Below are 15,211 nucleotides of genomic sequence, written 5' to 3'. Positions count from 1 at the left end.
CGAAATTGTAAGCCTGTTACTAATCCTCTATTTTACTTAATCTAATTACATATTTTTGCCTGTAACTCTACAAGACTAATTAACTTTTTCCTAATTAAATCCTAATTAATCCGGTTATATGTATTCACTTACTCCCATGGCCCACCCGTCAATTTTCTTGAGTATATCAATATAATCAATCTCAATCCTCTGTAAAAGAATAATACTAAATACATAACACAACCTAATTTTTTTTTTAAAAAAACTAATTTTACCCACAACTATAGAAGAGCGTACGCTAGTGGAAACAGTTCTACCAAGAAAAAAAAGTAAACAAAAAGCATCCAAGTAAATCCAAAACTTTGAAGATGGTTTTATTATACCAGATGAAAGATTTTGTGGTACAGTCAACATGCTGGTCAAGTAAAACACAAGGAAAAAAATCTCATCACCTACAGAAAAAGCTGCTAGTCAAGTACAGATAGGATGATGGCAATAGAGAGAGCAAGACACTAAGGCACGAAGGATCTAGTATATATGTATGGCTAACTGACCATACCATGGCCTTTAGAAGTGCTGTAAACATGTTTTTTTTTTTAAATATATATCTATGAGACTGTTTTAATTCAAGAGCAAAACACTTCTGAGAAAAGAACATTAATGCTCAGAAGATTACTAAGTGACTGCATTGTAAAAAAGAAAAAAAAGGAGAGAATGTTTATGTAAGTGACTGCTAATCTGAGACACAGATACAAAATGCCAGTTCAACTCTTGTTGCCACCTCCCTTTTTACAAGAAGAGCACTGACATGAAAAAAAAAAAAAAAAATCTGCAAAAAAAAAAAAAAAATTTAAAAAATGTATTGCAAAAAAATTTAATCGTATGATAAATCTTTTGATTTTTCTTCACAGTGTAACAGATCAGACACCCGTGGCGGGTCACTGAATAATGACAGTCTTGCATAGACAATTAACGCCGTTTGATATTTAACTTTTTATTTCCCATTTAAACGGCGCCGTCTTTGGAGTATGGCGAGGGTAGTGCTGGTGGAAGGAGAGACTCAACTCATTTCTAGTTGAGAAACAGGTACGAAGGAAAACCTGTTTTACAGTATCTTCTTGAGAGACGCGTGGTGATGGTTTTGTTAAACTGCAAGTACTCTGTCGATATCCGGCTGCATCGCTTCTCTATTTAAGGAAACTGTCAAGCTTTCTCTTGATGTTGTCAAATGAGTCCATTCCCATGTAGTCTGCCTGACCTTGCTCCCATTTCTGCTTCCGTTCTTCTGAGGACAGCTGGGGTTCAAGTGCTTGTGCATATGAAGACTGGCTCTCAAACTGTGAAAAAATATAAAAATACAAAATAGTGAAACAAAGACAAGGGGAGGAGAAAAATCAATCTATGACAGGAGATATAGACTGCGCAGAAAACATCCTTAGTGCTCATTGGTGTTTGAAATCACTGGACTCGCCACACGTAGCCTTTCCTAATTAATGGCCGTAGGCAAACACAAGCTAAAGCTCTAATTTTATGAGTAATAGCAGTACTAGCATTAAACCAGCTTTGATTTTAGAGGAAGAGCAGTAATAGCATTAAACCAGGTGCCAACAAACTGCTTACAAACAACACCAATACTACACCATACCTGTTGACCCTCACAAGTGACTACCTCACTGTGCTGGATCTTTAGGAGATGAAAGGGAAGACTCTACGAATTACATCATCCAGAATAGGAGACAAAATAAAATGAAAAGGTAAAAAGGTAAAAAAGAAAGAAAGAAAAGGGGGAGAAATGTGACAGCAAAATTCAGTACAATGCATTTCCACGCATTAAGTATTTTCTGCATTTACGACACACCACATCCAAGTTTCAACTGGCTTTCACACCAATCAGTCACAACATTAAAATAAACAAAACGGGTGTAGTACTTATTGCTCATCTCCTTATGGTGCAATGACCTGCTGGGAAACCTTTAGTCCTGGAATTCATGTGGATGTAGCTTGACACGCATCACTTACCAAAACATTGTCAAAGACTAAGAACACCCAGATGGTGGTGGCTTCCCCAAGCGGGACAATGCACCCTAGGACACAGAAAAACTGCTTGGGAATGGCCCAATGGACCTGACAAAGAGCTCAAGGGGTGGCCTTCTTGCCTCCAAATTCACAATATCCCAATCTAATCAAAAATTCATCTGACTTCCTGAAACAAGTCCGATCCACCATGGATGGCACTTGGCTCTGACCCATCCAAGCATGGACACAGGACTTCTGAGGGTTCCCTGTGGTGTCTAATACCATCGTGTTGTCTGGGGATCCTTTGAGTTCTGCTGGTTGCAAAGTTGAGCCTCCATGGATTGGTTCCAGCAAGTCATACAGATGCTCAATTGGATTGGGATCAGGCCAGGTTGAAACCTTTAGCGCTTTGTCGTGTTCCTTGAGTTGTCCCAACAGTTTCTGGGTGTGGCAGGGCACCGCAATCAGGGAGTGCAGTTGCCATAAGGGGGTGTACTTGTTCTGCAAAAGATGTTTGGCTGGGTGGTACATGTCAAGTGGCCTCCACATGACTGCCTGTGTTATTCACGTCACTAGGCTGATCGGTGTACACTTGGCCATCTCAAGTCAGCTCTGAGGTACTTTAATTTTGTTGCAAGCTAGAGATATAAACATAAAGTGATGCTGTAAAAAGGCAAATCAACCACATCATTTGTAAATTTAAAAGATCTCCAACTCTGCCTATTATCTAATGGCCAGGACTGATTTACCAGGTTGCTTGTGGTGTAAATGCAGGACTGACGGTGGACAAATCAAACTAATGTGTACATTCACCTCCACACATCCGGACTGGAAAGGCTGATCTCCATATTGCTCCTGAAGCATGGGCACCACAGAGCTTGAGTACAGGGTCCACCAGTCCAGGAGGAAGGTCGGATGTGAGGTGGCTTCATGCACACTCCCTGCGATCTGTTTGGCTTTGGGGTCGAATGTGTAACTCCATGGCTTGGTCTTCCCTAGGAAATGGACCACCTTGGCATTGCCACCATATCTGAAATGCGTAATATAGCAAATCACAAGTCGTTTTTATTAAGAAAACTGAACACTTTTAGAACACTGTGGCTACACACACAAACCAGTGATTTCCATTCTCCCTGGTTATTAATATAATTTAAAAATTAAACCCAAATGTCAATAATGAAACAGAAACAATAGTAATAGCAGTCTGCAGACAGTTGAGGTCAACATGTTGTCAGCAAGCAGAAATACATTACAGTTTTCAAAAAGCTCTTCTGTCGTAGCTCGTATCACAACAGGACACACATTTTAAAGCAAGGCTCAACGTTGCTTGTTGTAGTTTTATCAGGCTTGTACTGGACTACTTTATATCAAGTTGTGATTAAGACCAACCCTGCCAAAACTGCATATGAACAACATGAATATGGCCTGGGGCGGGGGGGTTGTTTTGCTGTGTTTGCCAACCATTTGACGCACTACAACTCCTGACAACTACCAACAAGTATATACTTGTGTATCACCCCTGTCATCCTGATTTGATTGCCAGGAAATACCGAACCTAAGAGCTTGTTGATGAGGTTGGTGTCTAAACCGCTCTCCTCAGAGAAACAAGGAGGCAGTGAGGATGGTAGGGGAGGGGGAGCTTAAGACGTAGTGCACAATGATCAGTCCTAGAGGCGAGCATAAAAGGTCTTTAAATAAACCACTCTATTTTAGGATTTGGTTTCAGCTGTTGGGAGCTCAGTGGTGGATATTCAACCCAGCTCTGAGGCCTGTTGGGGGATGCTCCAGCAGAGCCGCTGGAATCTTCTCATCTCTCTCGTAACCTGATGTCATGTCACGATGTGACTGCACGTTCATGTGATCCAGTATCTGCTTACCTCTTTGGCTTTGCACCTGATACGCAAGATTTCGGTTACGTTGACAAACTGCTGTAGTGTAATACAACTGTCTAGTTGAAGTAGCTTAGACTGTAGAAACACAGCAAAAGGACACATTCAAAATCTCACGTCCAACTATCGTGTGAACTTTTTTTTTTTCTTACGAAAATGACCTGTGATTGACACTTACTGCTTGAATGCTGGAAGGTAAGTGTAGATGGCTATGCTGCTGAGGTTGTAGATGAAGGGGAGGTGTTTTGATATATCAGCTGTCGCCCAAGTGTTGAAGTAACCATTCAAAACACCTTGGTCTCCTCCTGCAGGGAGAGGAGAATATAAAAATCAACATATGGCATTATGCTTACAATGTACAACAACAGTCATCATCTGTGCAAAACTGCAGTTTAGATGTGATTAAATTCTCTATAGTTTTAAAGATTTTCCACTCTGACTGCTTTCAAAAGCTTTACGGTCAAATTAATATATTATCTTTAGACTGGTCATTTAGACAACGTGTAGTTTGTACTTCTGCAGTCCCAGTGAGCCGTCAAGGATGTCAGGATCCACCACATATACATAGACATATACAAATACATATACATATACAAAGTAAAACAGTGTACTTTACGGTCAGTTTGCTTATTCAGTTTTTTGTTTTTTTTATAATCAGTCAGTCAATTGCAAAAACTACATATTGCACCTTTAAATGTAAGGATGAGCGGAACAAAAATGATTGTTATTTGCAGCCCAAATACAGAATTATGGTGTTTTACTGGTCTTATTTATTTGCATAACAGCGTGGACGTAACAGTCAACTGAGCTCATGAAAACATGCTTTGACAGGTTTATTGTAAGACTGGAAAAGCTCATTTGAAAGAGGAAAAGCTGAGGGAGAGTGCAGTCAAATGATCTGCCCACCTGTGACAGCCAGATTAATTAGTCTTTCCGCTCGGTCCACATTAGTCAGCAGTCTGCTGAGACCAGTAATGACGAGCCCATAGAGTAATGTTCCCACACATTTTGTGCACAGAGCTGCATTTCCCTCTTCACAAAATTGCTGTGGTTATTTGAAATTGAATTATCTAGTTTTATTATATGCACATCACCACGTGAAGCCATGCATGTGCACAGAGTAGATTCACAGTAGCTGCACAGCGGGCTAAAGCGACATAATGTACAGAACGTGTTGTCACATGGGCATGTCTGTGACACCCTACTCTTATCCACTGATGGGGAAATATCAAAGATCAGTGTGTTGTCAAAAGGCCCAGGGGTGTATATATAGGATGGCCAAGTTCTTTTGGCTTATCCGCCACAGCCGTGAGGATTTATTCATCTCATATCTGACAAAGACTGATTGCCTTTTTCACTCACTGACCTCCAAAATACTCAGCTCAAAGTCAGAAAGTGCTCAATCACACCAGAAGCCTTTCAACAGGCTGCAGTAAACAAATGGCAATGCTGGTGTGAATGCTCGACTGTGGACTGACATCCTTCGTGTATTACTCTCCCTCGCACAGGTGCATAATAAAGTGTATTGTATTCCGTATGGATATACTTAGCAGTCATTATATTTTCATCACAGAGCTTAATGAGATAATGGCGACACAGAGTCCGATATTAATATCTAAACTTGTTCTCCGCTCAGGAGGCGTGCAAAGTTTGGGTGTGGTGTTGTCAGCCGCCTGAGGGTTTGTCAGTGAGAGCTCCTAAAAAAACTAAAAACAAATAATGCTGCGCTTCATGGCATTCACATATTAAGTTTGCAGCCTCGAGACTCAAGAGAACAGATCATGTAGACACAACAATTTAATCACCAGAGAAAGTTGATACACCAAATGAGTTACGAAAGAGTTGCTCGTTACGCAGCCGGCAGAATGAAGCAACATAAGCAATCATCTGGACTCGTGTTTCAGTTGCCGTGTTGGCCTGCTAGTGGCCAACTTTGCCATTTGGTGCTGGGCATTAGAGCTTAATAACTAAAAAAAAAAAAAAAGGAGGGTACTCAAAGGCTCTGTAAAGCTGAGATGAACTGTATGGTAACAATTCTCAGGGTTTGTCAGTATGTATTACACAAAGTGAGAGAACTGATCCGTTATGAAATCTCTCTCTTCCGGGAATGACATTTCAAATTAAGCAATCTTTGATGTGATATAACCTGATGGCTCATTCCCTGAGGAGCAGCATAATAAGACAGGTTTGTGAGCAGTCAAGCAGTCTGTACACACCCACACAGCCTTGAGAAGAGGCCTCGAGCCAAAACTACTATGTGGGTTATTTCTGTCTGTTCTTGCCAATTTAGATTTTTTACTGTGAATTCGATGTGCTTTTTGTTACGACCCCAGAGGTCATATCAACATTTATGTTGCCAACCCTGTTGCTTCTGCTTAAATCCCCCTCTTCTACCTGAGTGAGTGTGTGACTGGTTGCAGGTGTGTTTGATTGCAGGTTGTCCAGGGAGCTGATTGGTTCCAGCCTTGAAGGCAGGAGTTTAAAGGCCGGCTCTTCCCAGCTCCTGTGGGATCTCCTCTGTCAGCATATCGGTTTGTGTGCAAGATATGTTTTTAAATGAAACCTTTCAAGAACGCTTCGCTGCTGGTGGTGCTTGGGGGACAGGAAGAGGTGAGTCTCATTTTCGTGTTGCGCCAGAGTTTCCCTCTAGGGCCCTGGTCGTAAAAACTGTATCGAACAATGTTTAAAGTCACCAAAAATATAGAATACCTCAAAATGCCTTTTAGCTTCAGATTTTTCAAAACTCTTCCCCCCCCCCATTTGTCTGTGTGGACCAGTCAAATGAAACTTTTGGAAAACGATGACATCACATCCAGTCAAGCATAATGCCCACTGTTGTTTTGTGTCATGATAATGCCCTGAAAGAACAACAATGGCGGAGTACCAGTTTGTTTACATCTGAACAGGGGTGGACGTGGGATGCTTGATAGGCAGGGGCGAAAAAATCAAAAAGGCCATAGAGGCATCCAAGATGGCACTTCTGAAAAATATTCGTATACCTCTAGACAAGGCCTTATCCTTTGACACAGTGTCTTATTTTGAATTATTTTGAATGACTTATTACCAGCTTTAGTCTATTAAACACTTTGAATCTTCCCCCTAGTTTACCATAGTTTTTGTACAAGTTAACACATTAGCAGTTTAAGAAGTTTGATTTGCTGTATTACATGAAAAAAAAAAAACATTTCTATTCTATTTCTCAAAGTAATGGGGAAAAAATAGTATTATGTCATTATAAGTGTTGGAATACAGGGATTGTTTCTGTAGTTGTGATGTGATCCTCAGCCCTATTCATGATGACTCGTCTTTAAATAATACAACACGACGCGGCCATTTAAAATGTTGTGGTACTCTCTGGGCTGGTGACTTGAATTATCATTGCCTCCTGGGTTAACCCATTTTAAAAGTTTGGACTTGAGCTGCCTCAGATCCTGGGGGCCCGACTGGAGGGCTGGACAGCCACTCGCCCTCGCTCAATTTGGCTAATTTAGAACTGGGGCATTGTCGTGGCGGTGGCTTATGTAAACACAGAACTCCGAGGACAGTTTGGGACGAGGGGACGCATTTGATATTAAGTAGGTCGGTTACAGTTCCAGTATTCAAGCAGATTTGAATCGAGCCTTTATTAAAACCTTTTTTGTTTTGTGAACATCTCCTCCGTTACATCACTAAATCTGAAAGCAACATGATGCAAGCATTCACTATTCATGCTAAACTGCTTCACCCAGCAGCCACACAGTAATTCACAGGGCTGACACTGGCACAAGGAGAGATGTTGGCCGTTAATAGAACTTTCACATGTAGCTCCTAAAAAGCACAGGCCTGTACAGTCTGTGAAACCGCAGCCTGCTGCAGTTTAAAATAACACACATAGCTGCTGTTTGTCCGAACCCACAACCTCCACCGGGGATTTCAAAACGTAGTATGGGGCCAAGGATCTTCATTTTGAGGGGATGAGCAGGGCTCAGCAAGAATGTGCATCGAACTCTGCCAGTTTGTCTTGGCAGCAGACAACACTGGAGCTACAGATGAACAGATAGGATTCAACCGCAGAAAATTATTTTCTTGTTGTCTTTCCCTCAGCTACTTTTCAATATCATGTCTGTACTGCCGAGAGCTGCATGTGTACATCGTGTATTCCTTACAGTACAGGAAGTGAAATGCTAAAAGGTCAAGGCGAATTCATGTCATGCCTCAGTGCACATGAAAAGACTATCCATGTCTATAAATAAGACGGCTTTATTCATTAGGATGCCATCGGGTATACAGACACGGACGTCATATTGAAATATTGGATATAAAATATAAATAACAAACTGAAAAACACATGACTATCCAGTGACAAAAAGGATTTATTTCTGAAAAAAAGTAAGACAATAATGTCTGTGTCTGGGGCGATTGTGATGGAAAAATTCTTGCCATCAAACGCTGGTGGCAGCCAGAATGAGTCGGCACTTGAAAGCTTTGGCTACTGTCAAGCAAACTAATTGGTTTTTCCGATGAACTCCCCCTGATGGAATCTCTTTCAGAGTATCACAAGGGGGGAAAACAGCTCGTAATTTAATGTTAAAAAAAGTTCGCTGCTACTAACAAGGACAAGCTCGGCTGTGCCCGGCTATGGAACTGCATCCGAATTTGTTTATACCACAGCTATTTCATTTGTTTGGTAGCGTTTTTGAGGTCACAGTTAATTTGATGAGAGCCCAGCTGGTACATAGGCAGGTGTGATTTCAGCATACTGCAGACTTAAGAGCATGAACAGAGTTTGGATATAGTATTTTGATAAAAGACTTAAAATGCACAGTATGTCATTTTAGCCGAGACTTTCACTCAAAAACACGAAAACAAAAGACGTAGTTTGTGAAGTAGTGTGGGATCAAGGGAGTTGTTGTCAACAAAAATCTATCTTACATGACTCCGGCAGAAATGTTAACGGACAAGTTAATGTTTAAGTTTTATTCAAACCTCGTTTAGTCACACCGACTTCCATCCTCGATGGAGGTCTAGTTGATTTTGAACACGACATTCATAATTATGTTTTTCATTATTATTTAACCACCTGAAACTAAGAATCGTGTTTTTATTACCCTCGAATGAGCCCTATTGCGTCATATTCTGTCACGTTGTTTCTGCAGTAGCCCTGTAGAGGACCTTTTGCATTTTCAGGGGAAAGCAAGATGGGGGTTATTCATCTATCATATGGTTGTAAAGCCTCTCGACTCACCAACTGACAGAAGCTGTGAGCTAGTGTATTTGAAAAGGTATGTGAAGCTTGACTGGAGTGACGTAACTGTATACTTAAGGATTTTGAAGTTTAAAAAGCTGCCTATGAATGAATGAATGTTCTGTAATGGCTCAGTGTTTACTGGATACCCTTGGAACCCTCTTATTAAAAATAAAAAATGCCAGTGGCTGAATCAGGTTCTAGCTGCTGTATGCAGCATTCAAACGCTGCTGCAACTTCCTCCAGAAAGCAAAGCTGGTAAACCTGCAGAGCACCCTACAGCTATGCAGCAATGATCTTTTCAGCCGCCGATTTGAGCTGTTCAGTGAATCCGATATGGAGCCAAATGGACAATTCAGTTACAGTGCACCTCACCGAGAAGCGCCGCTGAATGTCAACCGGTGCTCTGTGCAGAAACAGGCCCTCTCAAATTTAACCTCCACCCCACCCCAGCGAGCCCCTGAGAATAACTCAGCAGAGCTAGACGGTCTGTGACAGGAGGCCCTTGTGTCCGGGCACCACGCTCGATAAAAAGGGCCTCACTTGGAGCAAAAGATAAACAAGCTCGTTTTAACATCATGTTACCAAGAACCCAATGTTACTGAAGCTGAATTTGTGAGCATGACTGAAAAAAAGACTACCGACATCGTCACACGTCAGTGGTGGTGAACCACATCTGGTTAGGCAATCCGACACACCGAAATCCTTTCTTGCGATGCTTTTGGCAAGAAATGTGACATGTCTATTTTAAAAAAAGGGGAAAGTTGTAAATGACATAAATAAAATACATTTACATCTAATGTCAACATGATCAAAGGATAACCGACAGTTAGTTAGTTTACTGAAAATATTTTGGGAAATGCGTTAATTTGGTTCTAATCACAAGTTCTATGAGAAGATTGATACCACTCCTGTTTCAACACGTGTCTGCTAAATATGAAGCTACAGGTAGAAGATGGTTAGCTTAGCTTAGTATAATGACTGGAAAACAAGTAATGTGGCTCATCTGAATACTTTGTCTGAACTGAATGCGAAGTGAGCAGCGACAACTAGTTCGGTTGCATTGTTTTCTGGTGAATCTTTGTCTAGCGTTGCATCTCAAATGAGGAAGAGTTGATAAAGTTGAAATGATGGGTAACCTTTATGATACTTCATCAAATGTAACAACTACAAATGCCTAAATTATCTAGCATCAGACTGACGGGAGATCAAGACCAATTTTCTGTTTCAAAAGTACAAATGAAGACAGCAAGTACCCATCTGTCTCCAGTCTGAACTCAACCGTTCATGACATAACAAAAGTCCATATTCAACAGCTTTTGCACGGACAGAGCATCCGATGTTACGCAATGCAACGCGATAGTCAGAAGCTCACCCCATTAATGTGTTTTATTACAGCGTTTAATTCATACTATTTGGTTTTATTGGGGTTATATTTCATCCAAATGCCACTCTACCAAAAAGTCTTTGCAAGAAAGCTAACAAGTGTAATCCCAAAATGTACAACTACTCCTTTAAAGAAAATAGTTCCACAAGTTCCAAAGTCATGTCTTCAAATTACGCATTCAGTCCAACAGTCTAAAACCCTTCAACTTACAACTGTAATTTATGAAAAAAATCATGATATCAAGGTATTCAATATTATAAAGTTGTCATTTGTATGTGTTTTAATGAGCAGAAACACTTTGTTCAAATTTTAGATAAATAGCGAGATTAAAACTTGAAACATTATGGTAGATCATGGTAGAATTCAATACTGTAGATGTATACAGTATGACAATAGTCAATTTTCATACCACGACATACCGTGAAAACACATAACTTATCACTGCAACAGCATTTACAGTATCGTTAAAACAGAACATTTGAACAAAACCCAAAGCATCGAAATGTGTCCCTCTTGACTTACCGTCAAAGCTGCCGTGTTCTGTACAAAACTGAAGCAGTTTGCCGTAAGTCTCCATAGAAGGACAGAAAACAAACACACCAGAGTTGAAGCAGTCAGGCCAGCCGGGGTCGGGAGCAGCTGACAACTCCTCTCTGTCAAACAGCTCATCTATATTTGAAAGCACCTAGGAAGCAGAAAACAAACAAATGGACAAACACGTACACACACGCGCGCATAGTGACAGTCTGTCTCGCAAAACAAATGTGTGTCTCACCAGTGTGTCTGCGTCCATGAAAACACATTTGGAGTAATGCGTGAGAGTCCAGCAGTGGAGTTTGGTGAAGGTGACGCCCAGGTCGGGCCTCTTCATCAAGGCCAGGTGCGCCGTGTCACCGCTGTCCAGCACGTCCACCACCCTCACCTCGTCGAAAATCCTCTTCAGCACAGACCTGAAGATTCACAACACTAAAGAATGAATCGCCATGAACAGTCCAGTTGGGGAAACAAGACTATAAAGGAGGTATCTTACTGGCAAGCCTCTGACACATGTGGACCGATGAGTGCCACCAGCTTCTTGGATGTATTGTGGTTGCGGAGGGACTTGCCCAGAACCATGGCTCCCCGAGCGTAGCTGTCATTGGTCGCCAACGTCACAAAAGCCTGGTCTGCAGAGGACAGAAACACGAGGGTTAAATTAACAAACATCGATATGAGTTCACTTTTTGACACTAGATCTATACAAACTATAGTATGAAATCGAGATATTTGATGGTTGTCTCCTCTCATCTTAGACAAGTGTGTCCATTTTTTATTTTTTTTTCCTTGTCTACATTTACCCCAAATAGTTCGACAACACTTAATAGCGAATACACAATAAATCAAAGACTAAGAGAATAAATGTTGAGCCTATCTACGTTAGTTAGCATGCTAACCAGCTAGCCCAAGAGCTTCCTTGCTAGCAGTGTAAAAAACCAACACTCCCCTGGTGCTCTAAGTTTACAGTCCGCACCACTAGCTGCACTGCTAACAAAGCTAACAACAGCTACAGTTAGCGGTTACTCTGTTGACATGCTGTCCCCCATTAGTATAGACTATAAATTCTACTGATGGCCAGTTCTTACATATTGCACCTTTAAGTTTGACATTGATGCCTCAAATACTGAAACGTTTTCCTGAGACATAAAAAAAAAAAAAAAAAAGACCCAACGTTCAGGATTTAGGGGTATTTACGAGGATCTATTGACAGAAATAAGAAATAATCTGTGTTAAATTGCTCGTCATTTGAAATCTCTCCGCTAAATGTGACTATATTCTACACACAGCACCTTTTTAACTGTATCGTAACTACGCTGACACAAAGTCCAATCCTTCACATACGGCTGGTTATTCACAGGAAGATGAAGTAAACAACAGAGTTTGCCCAAAATTGGTTGAAAAATGCGACTGCAACAGCAATTTTCCATGGATCCCTTCATGTTTGAAACATCTGGCAGCTTAACATCAATCCTTGAAATTAAACACATCTGTCATTTTTGAAATACTCAAAAACAAGCCGAGTTTCCACAAGCACTCCGGTCTGGCCCCAACCTGAGATCTCTCACTTGTTTCAAGAATAATAAAACTTTAGTAACCGGTAGCCGATTAAATGTCTCATTATGGCGAGTTTTATTTGCAGATTGGTGCCGACTCTTTTACCTCCCCCTGTAACGCCAGGCAGGGGAAAATCTGTCAACTACCTGCCAGGTCATGTTTGAGAACAATGACTAGCCTGTGAGAGGACATATTAAAAACCTGAGGTGATGAAGTCATCGGCGCTGGCGAGGGCTTGTACGACTGTCGCATGTGGGCCAACACGGATCCCGCGTGGACTGTACATCAGCCCCACCAATAATGAGCGAGAAGTGAGAAGGAGGACAGTGGGAACAGTGTGCGTGGAGGGTTTCTATAATGCCGTGCCAGTCGTGGCTGCAGAGTTGCCAGGAGGAGTTGTTCCCTCACCGCACCACACCTCCTCTCTCTCACGAACCCTTTTTCAGTTGGTACAACAAGTACTGAATGAAGTTGGAGGAGCAATATGTAGTTTTGGGGAAGAAGAGACAAGATTTTCCTAATAATGTTTGTTCTCATGACAGAAAAAACTGACCTTAACAGGGGCAACACAATTTGATACTGTGGCGGACCCTGCCACCTTTTCTAGCTTCGAAACAGTAGAGAACAGCCTGTTTTATTCAGTTATGGAATAAATAAATACCTCAGAGTTTGTTTCATCACCTCCTTTCTCTCACGCCCCCTTTTCAGTTGGTACAACACGTTACTGAAGTATGTGATGCATAAAGTTAAAAGGTGCAATGCACAATTTAGGGGAAGAAGAGACAGGAGACATATTTTATTTATGCCTAAAACAAACAAATTATGTCTGTCTTCATGACAGAAAAAAACTGAGCTTACAAAAGGATGACATACTTTCATATTGTGGCGGACCCTGCCACTGTTCTAGCTTCGAAACAGTAGAGAACAGTCAGTTTTATTCAGTTATGGGATAAATAAATACATCTGTGTTCGTATTAAAACCTTATTAATTGCAAATATTGAAATTATGAGTCTGAATTTCTAGGAGGGGCCCTTTAAAGGTTATAAAAGTTAATCTGAAATCCACTTTTAGGCTCAGTCAATGCACACACACACCCCTCTCCTCCATTTTAACCAGTAAGATCATACCACCGGTGGGAGTTGGGACACACACAGTAGCACACAGTGTTTCCAAATGTAAGGTCAAGGACCTGACAGGGGTCCCCACTGCAAACATGATTCATTTCTTCAGCTGATATGTCATTCACCAAGAGAGAACTTGAACACATCACGACCATCAGATTTCTTTTTTTCCTTTTTTTTTTTTTTTTTTAACATGACAAACTCAGAGGAGCACACCAGTCATGGTGGCTACCTTGTGGTCCAGTGATTTGTCATACACGGTGGTCGTGTTTCAAGACATGGCTGACAGCTTCAGTGCTTTGGAGGTGAGAGACGGCAACAACACAGATGGAGGGAGGGGAGGGGAGACAGAATGTACTTTTCAGCCTCAGTCGCGTCAGGAGAGGCTGCTCCAACTCCTTCAAACATCGCAAACCAAACGACATACGGGCGACTTAAAAAGAAACATGTTTAACTAAAATACCGCGAGAACTTAAAACTTTTTTTTCCACACAGAAAACAGTGATTTGCAGTCGCGCGCGGAGAGGACGAGGTGGGGAAGTTGTTTTAAAAGCTTTTACATACCTGCCATAACTGGAGAAGAGAGAAGTCGAAGCTACTGCTTGTGTAGCCTGGACTTGAGGAGGGCTTGGCGTGGTGGGAGAGACGGCTGGAAAAAAAAGGGCTGACTAAATTCACCAGAGGTGGATTTATACCAGCGTGACAGCGGCCAGGCTGTGCGTCACGTGACCAGCTCCACACATACACACCCACCTGCTCCAGGCATGTGCCTCCACCACACCCCCCGCAGGTCAGGTCAGGGGGTTCAACTACTCACAGATCCGCAAGAATTCATAGTAAAAGTGGCATTAATGTAGCATGATATCTCAACTGTTGCTTTTTTAAGTTTAATTTTCCAAATATTTTTTTTCCTTACACATCCATCTGCAGCCTGGACCTTTCAGACAACTGTCACATCAGATGTCTTGACTGGTCTCCTCCTCCTTCACTCTTGTGAGGAGATGATGGTGAGGATGCTTTAAGGAGCTGCTGCCTTGCTTGAGAGAACAGGGAACAAGATGTTCTGTAAATGTGCACCTGTGGGTTTTGTCGCCATCTTGTGGATCCAAAAGGGGAGACAAAAAAAAAAAAATCGAGCTGCAGGACAAACAGGCATCTGTGCGGACCCCCCTGTTTTCTCTCCTCCTCTTGTGCTGTGTTACACAACAGTGAATTATTTTTAGTGGTCTCAGCAGCAGAGCTCTATTCAGTTCGAGTGGTGCTTTTAGAAGACGGGTCTTATACCAGAGGGAGTGTGTTCTCTGGGAATGTTTGCGTTAAAGGTGCACTATGTAGTTGTGGGAAGAAGGGAAAGATCCTTCATGCCCTAACAAACTAAATGAATAAACTCTCCTTGTTGACATCTGCCCTTATAGGACAATGCAGTTTGATACTGTTTTATTGTCCTCAAATGTCTTGTTTTGTCCAGCAGAGGACAAAATCACTGAAAAACGAGAGACTGTT

The 15,211-nt window shown here is 41.6% G+C and overlaps 1 protein-coding gene and 1 long non-coding RNA gene across 3 annotated transcripts; one reads left to right on the top strand and one right to left on the bottom strand.

The window, feature by feature from the left end:
- Positions 1–328: 328 nt before the first annotated feature.
- On the bottom strand, positions 329–14,422 carry gyg1b (glycogenin 1b). Of its 2 annotated transcripts, XM_037079158.1 has the most exons (8): positions 14,273–14,422; positions 11,526–11,661; positions 11,271–11,445; positions 11,018–11,180; positions 4,063–4,189; positions 2,809–3,025; positions 1,625–1,687; positions 329–1,316 (listed from the first exon to the last, which is right to left on the bottom strand). In XM_037079158.1, exons 1-8 carry the CDS (start codon positions 14,277–14,279, stop codon positions 1,167–1,169), a joined length of 1,038 nt encoding a protein of 345 aa, XP_036935053.1. In that variant the 5' UTR covers positions 14,280–14,422; the 3' UTR covers positions 329–1,166. The 2 variants fall into 2 exon arrangements, with proteins under 2 accessions (XP_036935053.1, XP_036935054.1); XM_037079159.1 differs by lacking the exon at positions 1,625–1,687 and having other exon boundaries at positions 14,273–14,421.
- On the top strand, positions 5,146–13,100 carry LOC119008631. The gene is made up of 2 exons (XR_005071471.1): positions 5,146–6,494; positions 12,672–13,100. It is a non-coding gene; the product is annotated as an uncharacterized LOC119008631 (long non-coding RNA).
- Positions 14,423–15,211: the final 789 nt, after the last annotated feature.

Source organism: Acanthopagrus latus, chromosome 19, assembly GCF_904848185.1.
Source record: "Acanthopagrus latus isolate v.2019 chromosome 19, fAcaLat1.1, whole genome shotgun sequence".
Classification (NCBI taxonomy): domain Eukaryota; kingdom Metazoa; phylum Chordata; class Actinopteri; order Spariformes; family Sparidae; genus Acanthopagrus; species Acanthopagrus latus.
Note: the sequence above shows the minus strand (reverse complement) of the source record. Positions and strands in the feature narration are given on the sequence as shown.